The 21,581-nt window shown below is 38.7% G+C and overlaps 1 protein-coding gene across 1 annotated transcript in view; it reads left to right on the top strand.

The window, feature by feature from the left end:
• Nucleotides 1-19,768, top strand: part of VPS53 (VPS53 subunit of GARP complex) — a 236,879-nt gene extending 217,111 nt beyond the window's left edge. The window contains exons 20-22 of the mRNA XM_075589578.1: nt 7,942-8,079; nt 12,448-12,552; nt 16,045-19,768. Coding sequence (XP_075445693.1) covers nt 7,942-8,079; nt 12,448-12,552; nt 16,045-16,215 — 414 coding nt within the window. The 3' untranslated portion in view covers nt 16,216-19,768. The remainder of the gene's footprint in view (nt 1-7,941; nt 8,080-12,447; nt 12,553-16,044) is intronic.
• Nucleotides 19,769-21,581: the final 1,813 nt, after the last annotated feature.

The following is a 21,581-nucleotide window of genomic DNA, read 5'->3' as shown; positions in this document are numbered from 1 at the left end:
ACCAATTGTATCTAGTAACTGCCCAGTCAATCATATTCCAGGACTACATTGCCCAGAATGCTGTGCAAGAACTGAATTAAATAACCCGGAGCAAGCGTTCGATTACAGGAGAACGGATCGCTCTGCCGCTCAACTAATCACTTGTCAGTGTGCAGATTGTATTGATGCACATATTGAATGGGGAAAAAATATATATTTTTTTTTTTTAAACGGCAGCTTTAATAGGTCTACTCTGATTGTACTAATTAGACAATTATAAATCTAAAAATGTATAGAAAAAGTATATAATAAATTAATAGTAATATTATATATAATTTAGTTTATGGTGGGTGAAAAGGTGACTGAAAAACCTCCATAGTATAGCATATAGCAAATAAAAATATTACTTGTGAGCACATTCACATGTTTTAGCCATAGATTAATTTGTTAATCAGTATTGCTGACCTGAGGAAGAGAGGAGAACTCTCGAAAGCTTGTCCTATGACATAAATTGTTAGTCCCAATAAAAAAAGTATCACCTAATACTGAAGTATTCATTTATTCTGCTATATATACACATAAATCTCACCAAAACAAGGATACAAGATATTTGATACAAGGAACAATATGTTTAATAATAGTTATTTTAAAAAAGGTGTAATGTCAACAAGATCATTGAAACCCAATGGATGTTTGATTTTGAGTTTAAAGATCCAGTATTGTTCTCTGCGTAACAATTGGAGATCCCTATGACCTAATCTAATAGTAATCACAGTTATGGACCTTTAGAAAATCTTGAAGGAGATGTATAAGGGGTTTACCTTTTATCAACATATTTTTTTGTAGTACACTGTTTAGTGTTGCAAATAATAAATTAATCTAAATCGATTGACATTCGATTTAAATTGTTTAGAACAGGGGTGGGAACATTTTTTCTGCCAAGGGCCATTTTGATATTTATAAAATCATTCGAGGGCCATCCAAAATTATCAACTTAAAAATTAGCCTGCTATATTTGGTCAAACATTTAATTAACTCGCCATTAATGTGATGGCTGGAACTGCTTCTCTTTGGGGGACTGACTGACTCTTGGGTGGTGGGTGACTATGACTGACTGCACACGTACACACACGTACACCGGGCAGGGGGGAGGGAAAATAGACTCTCAGACCCACTCTCAGATTCTCAGACCCGCTCTCAGACTCTCAGACCCACTCTCAGACTCTCAGACCCACTCTCAGACTCTCAGACCCACTCTCAGACTCTCAGACCCACTCTCAGACTCTCAGACCCACTCTCAGACTCTCAGACCCACTCTCAGACCCCCCCCCCCACACACACACACACACACTCACCCACCCACACACTAAATTACCCACACACACACACACAATCACACCCACACACACAAAATCACACACACACCCACACACTCACCCACACACACTCACCCACCCACACACACTAAATCACACACACACAAAATCACCCACACTCACCCACACACTCACCCACACACACTAAATCACCCACCCACACACACTAAATCACACACACTAAATCACCCCCACACACACACACACAATCACCCACACACACACTCACCCACAAAATCACCCACAAACACACTCACCCACAAACACACTCATCCACACACACACTCACCCACACAATCACACACCCAATCTCACACACACACAAAATCACACTCACATACACACAAAATCACACACACACACACACACTCACCCACACACACTCACCCACACACACACTAAATCACCCACACACACTAAATTACCCACCCACACACACACACCCACACACACACACACACACACTCACAAAATCACCCACACATACACTCACCCACAATCACCCACACATACACTCACCCACAATCACACACACACAAAATCACCCACACACACACAATCACTCACACACTCACCCACACACACTCACCCACCCACACACACTAAATCACCCACCCACACACACACACACTCACCCACACACACACACTCACCCACAATCACCCACACACACACACACAATCACCCACACACACACTCACCCACACACACAAACAATCACCCACCCACACACACACAATCACCCACTCACCCACACACACACACTCACCCACACACAATCACACACACCCACCCACACACACTCACCCACACACACACTCACCCACACACACACACTCACCCACACACAATCACACACACACAATCAAGAATGACAATCGGCTGCAAGAAGTGACAACTTGAGATGCATGAGATCACACAGTGGGGCAAAGATCATTTGGGGGTGGGGGAGGTCTGCAAAAGCTAATCATACAACTTGTATTGAAGTCAAGGAGACCAATGATGCTGGGATTAGGCTGCGTCCCCGCTAGCGCTGAGCGGGCGGCACTTGGTGAGGTGACTTGCATATATATATATATATATATTAAGGTTATGGTGGGTAAAAAAAGTGACTAAAACCCTCCACAGTAAAGCATAAAGCAACTGTAAATATTCCTGTATATTCATTTGCATGTCTTAGACAGGTCTGCAACCCTGTCTTTCACCATTATCACCCAGCAAACAGCACTTCCACTGCAGCAAGGGATTCTGGGAAATGACATGCAAATGAGCACACAGTGCCACTTTTTATCTCATGCTCACATTACATGAGCAACCCTTAGTCAATGCATGCTGCTTTAAACACAGTTTTTAAGCAAGGACTTGGGAGATGCAAAGTCAGTTAACCCACTCACAGACATGTTTCAACCTTGATGGGTCTCATCAGTGTTTAAAGCAGCATGCATTGACTAAGGGTTGCTCATGTAATGTGAGCATGAGATAAAAAGTGGCACTGTGTGCTCATTTGCATGTCATTTCCCAGAATCCCTTGCTGCAGTGGAAGTGCTGTTTGCTGGGTGATAATGGTGAAAGACAGGGTTGCAGACCTGTCTAAGACATGCAAATGAATATACAGGAATATTTACAGTTGCTATATATATATATATATATATATATATATATATATATATATATATATATATATATATATATATATATAATAATACTGAGTTAAGTTATGGTGAGTAAAAAAAGTGACAAAAACCCTCCACGGGAAAGCAAATATGCAAATACAACTGTATGCTTATCTGCATGTCTTAGGCAGGTCTGCAACCCCGCCTTTCCCCATTATCACCCAGCATACAGCACTTCCACTGCAGCAAGGGATTCTGGGAAATGACATGCAAATGAGCACACAGTGTCACTTTTTGCCTCAAAAACCATTTTTAACATGGTTCCCTATAGGCTTAAGCTTGCTGCATGGTCACAGCTTTATATATATGTATTATATTTTTTGATTATTGAAGCTCGGCTAACACGGTACTGATACCTCTACATATATATATATATATATATATATATATATATATATATATATATATATATATATATATGTAGAGGTATCAGTACCGTGTTAGCCGAGCTTCAATAATCAAAAAATAAATAGATGATACCGTTCTGTGGCTTTTATTTGTGCGAGCTTTCGAGATACACTGATCTCTTCTTCCGGCGATGTTACAATGAATGAAGCAAGCAAAAGCTATACTATAAACAGTGTCTATTGGAATGTTATCTGTGCTGGTCCTTCCCCCGTGTGGATGTGTTTTATGGCTGGATGTGTCAAAAGGTTCCTGAGAGCAAGTGATGAAAGAGTGTGTATGTGTATAAGTGTGAATTAACATGAATGGAGAGCCCACAGTATATACAGTGCTTTACACAAGGTGTGTGTGGAGTGGGAGCGGATATAAATGGTGTTGGTGGGTGTGGAAATGTGAGAGTTACTGTAGTAGCATAACTAAAAGTGTGTGTGGATACTATGTGGTCCCTATTGGTGTATAGGGATGGAAAAACAAGGAGTATAAGAATGTGTGAGAGACAGCTGTGTGTGCATACATATAGCACAGTATGTACAGACATGGCCTATAGTGCTCATGGGAAGAGAGTTCACTTGTGTCAGTAATGACTCATAAAATTTCGATCTCTGTTTAGGCCACTGCTAAGTGTCCCGAACAGTTGCATAAATTTGTATTCAATCTTAAAACACCGAAAGAGAGACGGTTGCATGAATACAAATGTATTATTTGTACATACTGTGCTATATGTATGCACACACAGCTGTCTCTCACACATTCTTATACTCCTTGTTTTTCCAAATATTGAACTGGTATCAATCAATCGCCCAGTGTGGGTATAAATAGGAGAGTTTACATCAGTGACGCCAACCCCTGATGCCGCATTTTTTCGTGCGAAAAGTGTTTGAGTTACCATCACTATGTATCATACGCCATCATGCTCAGATGCTCCTACGTATCCTAGAGCTGCTGTTTTTGGTCCGGAGACCCGGTGCACCAGGTCTCAGCTAAATAACACCTGCGGACCTACCGGACTGCTGTTTGGAGCACATTGATATTTTATGAATTGTAAGTTATAGATGTTCGATGTGATTTTAATAATATACTTTTTGATACTTACCCTTAGTGCGCTGTGTCCGTCTGCTTTACCATTCACTAAAACCTATTTACAGGACTCACATGGAGGCTTGAGTCTGAACTTTGAGGAACCTATTTCTAGAACATTGGGAGGATATATAAATATATATATATACCCTTCTATCTCCCTATAGTGACATCACTGGCCACAACACATACAAAGGAGTGGCTATCCTGTGCTGCATAGTGACCCTGCATCACATGGTGGGGAGTTGAGTAACCTGAGTGATCCCACACAGTTAACCCATTAAGGCTGTAAAACTCTTCTACTAACTAGTAGTCCCCAAAGGGGGGCCTACATTACTAAACAGTGACCATTGTTTTTGGTGTTACCACAGATTTGCTGGTTACATAATATTTGCTTACCTGGCAAAACAAAATCTCAGTATACTTCGCTATTTATCTTACTAATTCATTCCATAAATTACAACAAACTCAAGGTCAACAATATGATAAAGAGGCTGTTTTCATTTTCACATTTGCGGTTCTTCTAAACCTTTGGTGTAATAGAGTAAGATCCGAAGAATGGCTGGTCTGGGTCATTATTACACTATTGACAGGTACAGTACAATGCATTTTCATAGGGCATTGTCTGTGAACGGGGAAAGGGGGCATGGTGTAGTTGTTGGAGATCCCCAGGATCATGCATTCAAAAATGCATCAGCCACTGAGACTCTGTATTGTCTTGATGACCTGCAAAGCAAGTGTTTCTTCGTGATTCCCGCGCTATTTAAAATAATTTCCAGAATTACAGACCCAATGAAGACAGTGAGTGCCAATTGTAATATCAATGTTCTGTTTTGTTTTTTTAATGTAAAATAAGTGAAGAATTGAAATCCCTAAATACAACCCCAACTTATACATAATATTCACAGTTTGTAAGTACAGAACTCGACTTAATATTAATAATGTGCAGTTGAGGTGCAGGTTTGAAGAAATTTCAGGTAGATCTTTGAAAATAAATGTTCCTCCTATTCAATGCTTGCTCGTCATACAGTAGTAAGGTGTGGTAGGGATAGTTAACAGTGTTACGGCAATGGGATTTGTGTTTGTCTCTCTTTCTGCCCCACTTATTTTTAATTGTTGCGATTAGCAATATTAAATGTTATTTTTACCCTTAACCAATAGTTCACCTACTCCTTTGTATGGGGGGGCTGTCTGTTAGCAACTATCCACTATATCTACCTCATATTGGTACTGTTCTTTCAGATACTTTTCGTCATAATTATATGTTTTAACACTACCTGTAGTTTTGAGAGTGCATGTTCTCTTTCTTCCCTCTCATTGGAAGGAACTACCTCTTCACAGCTATTATTATTATTATTATTATTACTACACTAGTACACCTATACTGTTTGGGTTGAGCGGGTGAATTTTCTTAGTTCACCTTACTCATCTAAAGCAGCAGGAAAAAAAAGATTCTTTATTTAAAACTTCCACGTGTTGTATTAATAGATCATCCACATATTGTAAATCAGTGTCTTCCAGGCCCAGGGATCCAAATTCCATTCTAAGGCCTGGTAAAAAATGTAATGGGCTTTGAAATCCCTAGAGTGAAACTGTGGAAGTACAGTATATTGTGAGTCCCTGAATGCAAATGCAAATCTATACTTGGAGTCAGGGTATAATGAGATCCTAATATAATATACTACAGACATACCCCGGTTTAAGGACACTCACTTTAAGTACACTCGCGAGTAAGGACATATTGCCCAATAGGCAAACGGCAGCTCGCACATGCGCCTGTCAGCACGTCCTGAACAGCAATACCGGCTCCCTACCTGTACCGAAGCTGTGCGCAAGCGGGGAGACTTTAGAGCCTGTTACAAATGCGTTATTTACATCAGTTATGCTCGTATATGACGATTGCAGTACAGTACATGCATCGATAAGTGGGAAAAATGGAGTGCTTCACTTTAAGTACATTTTCACTTTACATACATGCTCCAGTCCCATTGCGTACATTAATGTGGGGTATGCCTGTATATCCCTAATAGGAATTTCATACGCTATTGTCCAGTAGGACGCAAGCACAATCTTCTGACAACTGCCAAATTGCAAACTTTTTCTTTAATACATTACATTAATAAACTTAAAATGTAATATAACCTAGGTTTATCTTTCTTTAGCCTTTATTATTCTATAATCTTAATCATTAAATGTTATAGAGTGACATATCTCTCCATGACATGGAATGGTTATTTTTCACACAATTTACTGTGAGCTTTCTAAAACAAATAACAGACGAACAGAAAGAAATTTAAGGGGAAGCCCCCCTTTTTACAGCCTGGAACACAGCAATTATAAGACCAGTCTGAAATTATGCTCTTTCCGTTATTTAGCTAAATAATTGCCAAAATGTGATCCTGGAAAAAAAAACAATACCTTCCTTTCATTAATACCAACATTTACACTAAACAGTCATGTTTATCTACACTCTTGGTGAAAAAAAATCAAAACAAAACGACTTACAGTTTGTTCACATTCCTGCAAAAACTAACTTCATAAGACTTTCCTTTTTTATTCATATATCATTCTACGATATTCCTAACTAAAATACTTATTTTGTATCTCTAATGTAGATATTTAAAAGTTTGTATAAAAAAAATAAACTCACAGAAAAAGGGAAGTACATTTTCAACCCCACAATACAGGGTAAATAATAGTTTAGTAGATTGGTAGGTCATGCAAGGATTATGTTGTAGAAAATAGAATATCATTAGGACTGGACAGGAACGCTATTTGAGAGACTGTGAGACTTGAAACATTTTTGTTCCAACCACAGGGACAGAAGACTTCAGGGTATTGATGCAGGACAAAACAAACTTGTTTAAGCTACATTGCCTCCAAGTTGCATCCTTGTGAACCAAGTCAGGGATTTAAATGTCTCTACTACACCATTTTTTGGGGGCTCGTAAATAAATTAATCGTATAGCTACAGACAACAGTATAACGGCCATCTGACTGAGAACATCTCTTCCATCTGATTTGGTATCTTAAACCCTTCTCAGCAAGAGAGATCTGCAAAGCATTTGATCGCAAAGGGTTTAATCACTCATTTATTTGGTGTAACTAAAAAGTGCATTTTATAACGCATTCGTTTTGAAGAGGTCATTTGGCCAACGATAAAGTTATTTCCTTATGCCTCTGGGCCTTATTTCTAATTCATATAACATTGATGAGGATAATAGTTATGTTTTTTTTGTGTGTTTTTTTTATTGTGTTTTTGCTCGTACTGTATTTCTCATGCATTCAATCCCAGACATGGCAACTTGTGAACATCTGAAAGTTAACTAGTTCTTGTAAACTTGTTTGGCCAAAAGTCACTGTAAATGATGATGATTATTGATGTTGTTATTGCAAACTATCATTGAAGTAATCATTAATTTTCTTCACAGCTACTCCTCGATACTCACTCTCTGAAAACGGTTCTGTTGGATCTTCCTTCAATCGGGTCTCAGGTGGTTCGGAAAGCCCCAGCCAGCTACACAAAGATTGTGGTGAAAGGCATGACACGGGCGGAAATGATTCTAAAGGTGAGAAGATTTGAGGTATTAACTGATGTTTGCTGTCTTAGACTTTAATTATACCAGATGCCGCTGGGCGGCAGCTGGATCTGGTGACGTCATCCTCATGCTGCCGCTGAGTAGCATCTTGAACAGGCAAAGGAGACAGGAGAGGAGACAGGGAGGTGTGGCAGAGGCATGGCCGTGAGCGGTTCGCCCTCATTGGCTGAACCGCTCACGTGACGCGGCTGTCGCCTCCCAAGTCTCCTCTCCAGTCTGCCACCCCGCAGTTCCAGGCGGTGCACACGTCACTCGAGGTATGTTTACCGCAATTGGATCAATGTATTTTGTTTTTGCACGGCGCAGTGTCGCCAGCGTTTTTTTGTATAATCATGGCCTTCATGTGGACAAGTTGTTAATCCACACTATAGTCCTGTGCAGTCACATTAAATACATTTCTTTTTAGTTATATATAGACTCTTAACTATACACATATGTTACTAATTATAAATCTTATTTGGGAGCAGGACATGTAAACCTGATCAGTCAGAGTAGCGGGCATTAAGTTGCCAGGAAATAACCATTATTTTAATCCATGGAAAAGTGACAGCACCGAATATTTCAGGGTATTAGGAGTGGTTTGTAACAATGTTAACTACCTTTGCCTTACTACTTAATATTAATGAGCTATTAACCATATATTGGAACAGCATGACGTGTGCAATAAGACACAGAGGGTCCAGAAAGACAAAAAGCCTTCCTGATGTAAATTGCGTAGTGGGTAAAAGGTTCTGCCAGAGTGTTCAAATTCTTTGACTTGGACCGAATAGTTGATACACCATTGTAGGAACTGATAGAAGGTGATTTTGTATTGGTACCGTATACCTGTACCATCATTAAGAGCAATGATGGTAACATACTTTATCCCATTATAACTCTCAATATCACAGACATTATGTACAGTATACTGCAGCGTATCGTAGCAAATTATGCTACAATAATATGTATATCTGAAGTATTGTTTACTCTGTAGTAACACGTTCAATTCTCTTTGTTCTTTGAGAACATTTGTTTCTGATTTTCTGTTTGATCTCAGCAATGATAACATTTCCATTAGTGTGTCTCCATATCGTCCACAGCTCCCAAAATCTGCTTCATTTACCCCATGGTCACATGTTATCAAGTGGTTTCGCTGCAGACAAGGATTCTGAGTAGTCCATCACTCTTTGCTTCCTATGCATTATTATCACTGCAGGCAAAAGAACTAGTGACTCAGATTAAACCGATAAAAACCACAAAAGAACTGTCTTTGAATGAGTCCACTGATTCCGTATCTTCCTTTTCCCAGGCTTAGCCATAAAAGCTGATCAATGCAGCAGGCAAAAGCTTTAGGTTTTTCATGTCAATTTGAAAATGAAGCAAAAAGTGACATGCCAACTAAGTGCTCATTTGTATGCCATTCCCCCAAATACTAGTCTGCAGCTCAACCGCTATATGAAGTGACAAAGGTGTGAACATGGTTGACACTAGGTGAAATGTCAGGAAAATGCAAGTATTTTAAAATCATGTTTATTCTGGCAAAGTTTGTAACCACAAATGTATGGTGGGTTTAAATGCCATTATCTCTCCCTCATTATTGTCCCATTTTCTTACTGCTATTCCGACATTATGGATATGTATCAATGTAGTCCAATACACTGAAGCAACATTTTTAATTTGTGTAAATTTGTTCTAGCGAAGTTATTTCATTTTGTTCTTACGCACAGATCTCTTAGGAGAGAATTTCAGATTTGACGCAAACGAGACGAAAACTGCAACTATTGTAGGAGCACATTTTATTACATGTTGTTTAATATTGTGGTGACAATCTGCTACTTTAACTCTTCCAACAAACTCTCCTGGAACAAAATTGGAGTCGAAATGATCTTGAAATGTGTACCACTTGATGTATATATATAATTGTTCATGAGAATAATTTTTTATAATTACTTCAAGATACATTATCACTTTGAAGGACCAATCAGGATAGACAATCGACCGTCTTCCTCACTATTTAGTGTTCCAAGTGAAATTACTGTCAACACAATGAAGCATTTTCCAACTTAAGAGACAATTATCAGTATTGTTATATAATTTTTGATCAATGACCTTGATTTAACCTATTTCAAATATCACTGCCATTAATACCCATAGTTTACTCAAGTGAAATGGTACTTCACCTTCAAACAGCAAACTAAAAATTTTGGGTGTGCAAATTCAATTAGCACATTTAAGGATGCCACGTTTAGTTTCCTCCTTTTTACAGGGGCTTTATCCTGCTACATTTAGCAGCTTACCCAGCCAATCCTGAGTTTAGAAAAATAAACCGTTTTATGACTGTCTGAAACGGATGGCTCAGACCAGTTAAGATAAACCTTGCACGAGACAGTAGTTTGACAGCTATATTACAGCAGAGAGAAGTTTCCGCATCTAGATCTTGGTTTTAGTTGGAAAGAAGAAAACATATGGAAGTGGTTAAACGAATAATCCTATTTTCCCCCCTTTCTTTTAATCAACCAGCATCAGCTCCGCATATTAAAAGGGAAGAAAAAAAAACGAAACCATTTTTAAAGAACATTTTGTACCAATGTTGGTGTTGGTGAATATTTCAGATTCCAGCCACGGCTCCAATGCTGTTTTTCTCTTTACTTATTCACCACTAACAACTGTCATTAAGTGAAGCATCCATCCATTCCCTCAGGGTTTGGCTGCTTTGATTTAATGCATAGCTGTGGATTCCATTTCTCAGTCTGGCTTCTGCTCCCTTGAAATGCAGTAAAGGAACAGAACTGTAGCATTGAAGGTGTCTCCTATAGCTTTCTCTGAGATGCAATAAGACCAAAGTGCAATGGAAAAAATGGTTACTGAGTTATGCTACTTTATATTTTTTTTAATTCACAAACTTCTTTTCCACACAGTTTTTATAGAATTTTATTTAAAAGGATCTCTACTTTTTATTAACTAAAAACAAATTTGAAAAAGCTTATTATTATTTAAAATTGTTGTCCCACTTAGCAACATATATTGGAGTTACAAAAAAGTCCAAGCATCCAGCTATTTAAAACACTTAACGATTGTTTCATGGTTTAAGTAATGTTTGTTTATGGCTTTGCTTGAAAGTCTGTCGGCAAGTATCATAATTGCACGTATCATACATACTGCTTTTGAGTATAGAATATTTTTTTTATTGTAACCTTACAGTAATCAAGGCTAAATTACAAAGCAAATTTTGAAAGAATAACAATTGTCAGCCATTTAAAGAGATGTCTTTGCAAAAAAATGTTTTCTATGTCAATATTTCTGTTACATTTTACAATGGAGTAATTAGGACAAACATAAAAAAAATTTATAATTGGGATTAAAATTAGGTTTGATACAGCTAATTTTATAGTAGTTGGAGAAAGAACAAAGCAGTGAACAGTGCTATGTATGTAACCCTTGTAATGCTGCCCTTTGCCGTATGTCTCATTGCAGATATAAATGCATACCCTTCCACCACCTTACTTTGCACGTTTACAGAACTAGACACCAAGAAATTGTAGTTACAATGGCAATGTCATCAGTAATCTTTTACGAATATTCTGGTATTCTGGCTGCAATTTCTACCTACAGAACTTCTTTCCCACTAGCTATTATATGCACTGTATTAACAAAATTTGGTATATTTATGGGGGCAAGATGTTGTTGCATAATGGCACTGCATATTTGAACCTGTTTTGCATTATATAAGCACATTGACTTCCCGCACCCATTATCTACCATTGGCAGCTCTGCAGAGGTTTGTCTGTACTTCTATTGCAGTACAGGCAAATAAAGTGCTGTGTAGCTTTTTTGTGTGTCCTTCCAGGGACCACAATATTACCCCAGGGAGATGGAATGCTCTTTGGGGTTTTGAAAGCTTTTCAGTTTGCTGACAGCTTTGGAATAGTGTGTTCCAAGTCAGCTTGGGCCTCTAGCCCAGAAGTGAGGTGGGTCAGAAATATTCAGGCCATAGAATTGTAGTACAGTCTGCTGCATCAAGGCACCTTACACACGCACACAAAACGCACAGATTCGGTACCAAAATGCTAAGTTTTGTATGTTTGTCTGCATCGATTCTTGCGTTTTCTATTTCATGCTGGTGTATATTGGAGAGACCTGCTCATATTTCATTTTAAACTAGTTATGAAGTACGCCACCAAAATGATAGAGCACAGTTTGCATAATTTATGTAAACATTGAAATACTTTTTGTTTGGGGGGGGGGGGGGGGAACGGAAATTTTAGTATGTCAGCTTTAAATTTGGTATGTCTATATATGTGTTCCTACTGTACATTTAATTATAACAATACCACCTGCTTGTTTTTTTTATCTTCTAAGGTTGTGATGGCTCCTCATGAACCCTCTGTGGTCTTTGTGGATAATTACATCAAACTCCTTGCTGACTGCAACACAGAAACTTTCCAGAAGATACTAGAAATGAAGGTGAGTAGAGCGCAGGAGGGCTTTCCCGTCTTTTGGAAGAGTAAAGTTCTCCAAGATTTTAGAGAGGTCTTTTTTGAACACTAAAGAGAGATCAACATTAAATTGACTTACATTAATGGCAGTTTATCAAAGTGCAATCAACCTACAATATGTCACTGGGGTTTATTGTTTGCCTTCCTCTGGATCAATAAGTTTAGATATAGGATAAAGTATCTGTTGTCTAAATTTAGCATAGGTTGAAATTGATGGACGCATGTTGTCACGGTAACTTTGTGAAGGGTTATAATATACACAAATAACTGGGTTGAATTGAACACGACTTAGATATAATAAATATAGTTTATTCCTTAAAGAAGGTGAACACACAGGATTGGCAATTCATTCATTCATCAGGTATCAAGTAGATGTAACAACAAAGACACTGGGTATAGGGCTGACACTGGTTTATATGGGATTCCAGTCCTATACCATAGCATTGGGGCCCAGACATTGGGTGACAATTATCTGCACCCAATCCCTCCTTGCCAGCTAACGTTGGAAGCATGGTTGGACCATGCCCCCAGTTAGTTGGCACATGCGCACATCTGGCCCTTGGGGTCTCATTTCTCTAGCCCCACACTAAAGACAGGGCGCTAAAAGTCTACCAGGCATGTATCTGGCCAGGAAACCCTTTGTCTGTAAGTGTGAATTTTGGCAGACCACTCAGGCTCTGCATTTCTCCGCCCTATTGTACACAGAGTGGTCAAGCCTTTGATCAGGGGGTCTGTTGTAGACCAAGGGTCGCCCTCCTGAGCATTAACATAAAGCAGAGCCAGTAACTTTCCCGGGCTTTTATACCAGCCTTGCAAAATAGTACATTCTTTAATATCTACACATATTAAAATAATCAGTTCGGCTGGGCTGAGTGGGTTGAAACTTGCCAGACCCTCATGCCGGAGGGGACTCTCCATTGTGGCCAAGTTTCAGCTCGCTGCGACCCACCGGACCGGAGTTACACAATTACAGTTTTAAAAGCACATTTTCCAAAGAGGCTTTTTTCTGCCATGCGAGTCAATGGCAGAAACCCAAACTTTGCAATTATCCTGACTCTGTTCTGTTGCTCCGAGATTGTCGGTATTTGCCATGCAATCATGCCGGAACTATGACTACATGGTGACCGAATCCCAGCCCTCTAGGTTGAACATAACCGGAGTTATGGGTTCCAGGTTTCTGCTCACTCTGACTTTTTACTCGCGGCTTTTACCTCCGCCATTAGAGTCTATGGTGCGACCCTTATAGCGAGCGCGACCCTTTAGCGGGGTCATAGATTGTCGGACCCGGTCGGGGTCGAGTGAGGGGGTTCCTAGGATCTAGGGCCAAAAATAATTTTATTCCGGGGTGCCCTAGAACCTAAGTTTCCAACGCCAATTGAACCTGAACTTGACCGAGGGGTGATCAAAGCTCTCTTCAAGATAATGTTTCCGCTTTTGCGGTCTGCGGTTTGGATGGCTGCCAACCTGTTCCTGGAGATCTGAGTCGAGGAATCCCAATTGAAATGTATGGCTCCATTGACTTTCAATGGGGAACCGCCGCTCCTCTCGGGCGCCACCTGCAGGTCTTCTACGAGAATGGGCCCAAATCGCCGGAATCTCCATAGGATTACATGGAGCTGCAATGGCGACCTATGGAGAGACTGCAAAATGGAGCCTGCAAAGGCGGGAAAAAGGAACAAAGGGCTATAATCACTAAACTAACATTAACCCTTTCCCTCCCGGATGGATCCCAGTGTGAGTGTTGGTGCAGACACTGGAATGGGGAAAACACATAGTCACAGGGGAATACACATTTGGTGCTGAAGCAGGGGCATAAACACAGTACTGGACCTCAGTCCAGTTAACCCCTCGCCTCCCAGGTGAGGGTAGGGGGTGGCCAAATGGGGTGCAACCCCTTTAATACCGGGCCAAACCCCCTCTCCCACGACACATGTCTTTTTTCAACCTCATCTACTATGTAACCTTTGAAGTCTCGCTAACCGTAGCGAGCGCTGCAGCAGCCAGTGGGGACCGAGCCTTACTTGCACAGAGTCCCTCGAGGCACAAGCAACTGAAAAATAGGGTTTTGTCGTCTCAAATTTCATGTAGAATAATTAAAATAAAGTAAGAGCATTTTAATGCCCAACTTAGATACCAACCTACAAAACATCTCGGGAGAACCAATTTGCTTAAAGTTCTTTTTTTGTCAGCTGTCCATTCAAACTGCAGAGTTTTCATTTCCCTTGCTACATCTATTAATAGGTCACAAAAAAATGTTTCTAAAGTTCTACTAACAAGTTATTGCGACTGTTTTAGTGCAGCACAGAGTTCCAGAAGCTGTATTGGTTTGGCATGGGTTCCAGGTAAGACGTTTCAAAAGCACTCACGACACAAAGATATATATCACTTTTATTAATAGATTGTCAGTGTCTCAATCCCAGGAGACCTTCCTTCTTCATGAGTCAAGTTTGTTGAACAGTAACAGAGAGAGTCCATAAAAAAAATCCTATATCTATATACACAAATGTATCTTTGTATTGTGAGTTGCCTTTTGAAGCATTCTTCTTGGATTATGTGGAAGCTCACCGTGCAATCCAATAATCTACTCTTATTTGCTTAAATGGCATTAGTATGACTTTTATTTGATACTGTAGCTTCCAGGTTTTAATACTTTTTAGTTTTGTCTAGCATGGTAGCTCTTCATAGGTATATGTGTGCACAAAAGAAAGCAGGATCTACAATGAAAGTGATGACCTTTAATTTAGTGGTGTCTGTTTTACTGTTAAAACTGGTATTGATAAGGCAGAGCACCGAGATAAATATCTGGCTGGGCACTTTGTTAATGGACACTCCTAATAGGATGCCTGGTGAGAACCTTGTCAAAGTGAATCTTCTAAGCGTGTTCCACATACCCTGCAACTGGTGGTCAAAAGCTTGACTGCTGCTTTTATTTGAAACCTGAGGATGGGCCCTGATTACATTGTGAAAACATCTGTTTGCCTAAAATAAATGATCATAATAACCAATATATTGTTAGATTTATTTTGACACATTTTGTTTTCTGGTGGCCAACATTGTGCTTCTCTACTTCAGAGAAAACAAAGATACCTTATTAATTATGTGATTATTTATCATGTAAAATAGATACAAACACTTAAACTGGTCACCTTTATATACCTGAGTGCATGTGTGGGGTGGTGGTTTGTGTGTACGTGTGTATGTGTGTGTGCACCCTTCAGCATGGCCACCATTATACAAAATAAAAATGCCCTATTTTGTTTGTGTATATGTATGTATATATGTATATCTGTGTGTATGTATGTATGTATGTAGAATAAATGAGTTCTTCAGCATATATACATGTACATATATACACACTACATCAATTGTTTGCGTTAAAATACTGAAATGATAAAACAAGTTGCAATCTGCTATGTATGCTGCACTTTCTACATAGGATAATCTTATATTTTGTGTCCAGGGCCTGAAAAGAAGCGAGCAAAGCAGCATGCTGGAGCTGTTTCGGCAGAGACTTCCAACCCCTCCTTCCGGCATTGATAACGGCAGCTCTTTATCTCTGCAGACTCCCACTCCTGAGCAAGAGTCATCCCGTATACGCAAGTTGGAAAAACTCATCAAAAAGCGACTGTAACCAATTCTAGCGGTGCCTCTGAACAGCATACATGTGCATTTGTCTCCTACACCTGCTAGTTACAAGTATTCTAGGTAATTCTGGTGTGAAAACTTCACCAGCCATCCTATTAGGCCGTCACTTTTCACTGAAAAATTCTGTGTGTGAACAATGTAGGAATCGAGCCGGCTAGAGCATATTGGGTCTGACCGATTAGTATGATGTTGTCTCTGTCTAGACAGTACATATCAAGATCAGCCCTTCCCTCAAGCATGCGAAAAGCTTTGTGTGGGAGTAAGTGGTCACAGAGAATTATTCTTTCCAATTTTTCTATGTGGTTTTGCCCACAGCTTGTATGCAGGCGCATAGCTGTGAGACCCTTCTGTTCCTGTTTAGGCAATGGATAATGTGCTTAACATCTTTACTATTGAAGGGGCATACAAACATTACACATTACACACATTGCAGGCTTCACCAGCAGCAAAAGGGTGAAAACTAATTAACGTAGGTTAAAGTACTATCCATGCAATTTTTAAATCTAACATTTATCCCATTAAAACGGTATTAGAAGTTGCAACAGAGAAGTACAGGCAAATGTAAAGAAAAACAAAGAAGACACTAGCTTCTTTTACAGAAAAGGATAATACCTAAGCTAATACAGAGGCAGTTGCAGGCTTACATTTAGATACAAGTTTGGGTTTATTTATCCTACTCTCCTGGCTCTAATCCAGGACAAAAAAACAGCACCAGGCTTCTTACGGAAAATTGATCCATGTGAACCAATTTTCTTTGATTAGTAAGGTACCATTCTTTTGCACTGGGCTTGCCCCAGTTTTGCGTCTGAGAGAATTGAATAAAGAACTCCCAGAACTGACATTGCAAACACTAAAAACCTGCAAAATGGACAGTGCTTCAATAACATCCCGTATACTACACTATGTGACACCTAATAGGATTTTGAGGAAAAGTGAACATGCCCGAAATTATGTTGTCCTGACATCTAGTACTTTAAATCTATGCTATTATACATTGGCTAGATATTTCTCATGTTATCTGCTCATATACAGTATGTCCTGTGAGTCCTCTGGGATTTTTGTATTCATTTTGTTCAGATTTCTTCTGTTGTTGGAGAAACAAATGACTTTACAAGATTGCGCCCTGAACAGACTCTTTATTCCCTGTTAGTTATTCATGTGCCACTTGTTGAGGAAGAGAGGACAGCAGATAAAGAACAATTTTTCTTTCATGGAAGCATTTTCATTGAACAGAAGTGGCAGGATCAACCTTGTCCAAATTCCAAACTACAAGGTTATGAATGTTACAATCCATGTTAAGTTTGTTTATTTTTTTTGTTGCTATTGCTTAAATATATAGTGAAAACATAATTATCCTCGTCTAGTAGTGGATGGCAATTTTCATGAATATCACTTGTGCATTGCTACTGTAGCAACTGGTATTTTTTATTCTTTACAAATATATGGTGTTGGTGTTTTATCTTTTGATATACAAGTTTATCAGCAGTAAATACTTTGCTGCTCGGGTAACAGAAAACGGTTATTTTCTACAGTTTCCAGGATTTATTCAACCCCTGCCTGCTCACTTGTTACCTAAGCTATTTGTCGCTCTAACGCTTTTGTCTAAACAAAAAAACAAAACAATGTTGAATGTCTTTGTATTTGGACACAAAACGTAAAACGGCAGAGATTTTAGCTGCTTTATCTAAACCTTGGCGTTCAAATTGTTTCCACATTTCCTGATCTGGAGCACAACCAAATAATCCTGCTACATTATGCTGCTTCTTGATAACAAAAAAGTTGAGGGGAGGTGAAGGAAAATCGATAACAAAATTAAATTAACAGACGGAATCTACCATGTAAACATTGTAAAGAATGTGAAAACTGTTAATGCCTTAAAGTTAAACTGTGATCAAATTGGACTTTTGGACTAAAGTGTTATACGGTAGCTACTCTTCAATTTTTTTATTTTTTTTCAGGCCATATGCACTTAATACTGTATATGTGTCAACTTTTTTTTTTGCATGTTTACTGCTAAATGCAAACTGTGTGAACCTCCAGACATTTTTTGTCTGCCATTGATGTCACCAGCCAGTGTGCATTCTATAGTTTGAAACTCCAAAAAGAAATTGCGAGCAGCATGTACCATTTTTATTGGGGGTATAAAAAAAATATGTTTCAACCAGTAACATCAGCAGATGTAGCCTTGAATTTTTAGAGGATACTTACCGACAGTTCAACTTCCCTACTTAAAATGCTGGCAAGACGATGAAGATTTCGGTTCTTTGTTGTATTCTACAACACTGAGCTGCTTTCAATCCAAACTGGGGCATCAGTGAAGACAAATTTAGCTTGAGTGGCTTCCATCAATGTTTGTATTTAAAGTGCACCATGCATAAATCAGCGCATTACTACATAATTACTACCGCAACTTACCATGTGCTACAGCTGATGTAGCTATGTGAATAATTGTATATTGCAATGGGAGAAATATGGGGAAAGGGTTATAGTAGAATCTGGGACTAGATCCTTGTTTGTTACTTTTCTGTCTGGAATAGGTGATACTAAATTTTATTTTGGAATCTAAAATCATTATTTCACTACCTTTTTTTTTTTTTGCCGGTTTCTCCTCATACAGTATCTTCAACATAAAGTATTGATACAGTATGTGTATTTTTTTTCAGACTATTGATATAAGCATTTTTTTAGTTGCCTCTGTTTTGGAACAATACTTGTCTAGTGGAAAATTCAGAAACATATACTGTACATTTGCAATCTGGTAAACTATAAAAGAGGGGTATTTGGTTAACCAGTTGTAGTATGTCAGAAAGATAAATACATGGACAAAAGAAAACCAGAAATTAACATAAATACATATGTAAACATTTATTTTCTGTTCCAACAGTGTGTTATGTCTAATGATCAATGTGTCAGAAGAATGTTGGTTTACAATGTATTGTGCGAGATTAAAAAAATAGTTTCCTACTTTATTATTCTCCACCTGCAGGCCCACTGCAGAGTAAAGACAAGAGGGGGGGGGGGGGTTACAGTTCGAATATTAGAAATATGTTAATTGACATTCACATTTTACGAAGCTTAATTGTAATTCTCTACAATGATTTTGCTGTACAGGCATAGACCAAAAGTGTACATAATCCTGTTGAAATTATGGGTGACAAATTAAGATGATGTGATTTTATGGTATTGACTTGAGGGAAGTTGAATTGGAATGTTTTAGGCTTCATTAAATTGTATGTATTCCACACTTTGAGGTGCAAATTATATGGTCTAGGTCAACGCAAAGCATAAGAGGCATTCACATCTCAAGTGTTTAATACAAGACCCAGGCTTTATTTTTAGCCCAATCACCAAGACACAGGATCTAGTGGGAACAGAAATATCAGCCTCTCTTCACTTTAGTGAAGTGCCTGCTGTGCTGGGCTCAGCCAAGGTTTGGTGGTTTACTCGGGACTATCCTTCAACAATTGTATCAATTCTGTGCACCCAGAAACTTATATGTAAAAACATGAGCTATCCAATAAAGGTGTTTCCTCAAATAATTTGTCGCCTCTCCCTTGGCTTATTGTGTGTTACAAAGTAGTACTGAATAAATGCCACGTCTAACCTGTAGTTAGGTTGAAAAATCTGAAGATGTGCAGAAGGAACATTTTTCCTGAGGATGCAAGCAATATTAATCTGTATCAGTATATTACTTTGTACTCTGCATGCTAAATAAAAACAGCATAGACTGTAAATTCTAAGCTCTCAGAATGATGTCTAGTATAACAATTCTGCCGAAGATACAGTATGGTTGAATAAAACTTGTCACAGATGTAATAGATGGATGGGGTTATGGTCTGTTTGACCTGTTTGTGTCCTCTGCTTTAATGTAGTGATATTGCACTCCCTGTAGCAGCAAAGAGTTCACCCTATTTTATACAAGAGACACCTGCAAGTACAGTTCTGCAAATATTTTTCCTTACCACTTAAGTGGTTAAGTATTAGCATTGATGTCTTATTTTCAACTGGCTGAAATTGTTGCACCCCATAAAAATGTCACACTACATTATCATGGTGATTATATCAACACTACTTACAGTAAGTCCTTAAAGACGTCTTCAAAGAAGGTTGCTGAGTAGCTTCCTGCCTCTGAACTAGTCAGGGACAGCGATCTTATAGATTTGCATATTTGCTGTCAATGTCCTGTCTATTGCCATTTTAGGCTCCTGGAAATGCTGGTATATCAAAATGTAAAATATTTCCTGAACTAGAAGCTCCACATGGTAAGACAGTAGTTATCCTGCCTTTGACTACATAATTCAAACAATGGAAAATGATCAAACAGCAAGCATTGTTGCTTTAAGGTCTCCAGTGCCTCGGCAGGTCCACTATATTAATTGTGTGTTTTACCTATTCATGGTGCCCTGCTATCCATAGTAGCCCTGAGGAGGATAAGGAATATGTAGTGGATATCATAATATGTCGCTATTGGAGTGTTCTGGATCTCTGGTCTCTAGAAGAAAGAAAATATAGAGAGAGGGGAAAAAAATAGAAATGGAGCAAGAGAACTAAAACCAAGGAAGCTAGAAAAAATAGTACAGAGGTTTCAAAACCTTTCGAATGGGTACACTTAAATGCTAACAACATGCCTCTAACGAATTCCATTAATTTAAATGAAATAATTGAAAAATACTTGGGATCGGCATGATTAAACATAAAAGGTTTGACCTCTTTTTGCTAGATGGGCCAGCAACGCATTGCCCTACATCTCATTACTTTCCCTCTTGCTGCACTTAACCGTTTTTATTATCGTTTGCTGATGCAAAAATGGCACAAAGCACCTTGGTAAGTTGACTATTATTGCATGCATACAGTAATATAAACTCTGCATTTAGACCTTTTTTTCACTAACACACACCCAACAATGAAGCTTCATGCTTACCATATCGATGGGTTTAAGTGGTCCAAAATATGACAAATAAAACTGAAATATACAGCACGTTTGTCATACAGTATTTGGCACTTTTTGCTCTTCGTAGTCTGTTTATGAAATCTACTAAATGGTAGTGTAAAATGTTTTATATTTTTAAAGCAACTTTCTTATTACTAAACACAAATCATTGGGTGGACATTTATTCCTGTGTCTGCTGTTTTCATTTTTTTTTTCTTTATGTGCTGGGAGTTCCTCCTAACACATTCCTTTATTTATTTATTTTTTTATTTTATTTTTCCACCTTCCCGGATTTATGTAGCTTCCATGAATGGCCTTTTTAAGTACAATGTCCTCATTCATAGCAAGGGAAACTATCCACTCCTTAACCATATGCTGGGCAGGGATGGAGAGTTCATCTGATGTTATGCTAAAAGCTGACA

This window comes from Ascaphus truei, chromosome 3 (genome assembly GCF_040206685.1).
Source record: "Ascaphus truei isolate aAscTru1 chromosome 3, aAscTru1.hap1, whole genome shotgun sequence".
Lineage (NCBI taxonomy): Eukaryota > Metazoa > Chordata > Amphibia > Anura > Ascaphidae > Ascaphus > Ascaphus truei.
Note: the sequence above shows the minus strand (reverse complement) of the source record. Positions and strands in the feature narration are given on the sequence as shown.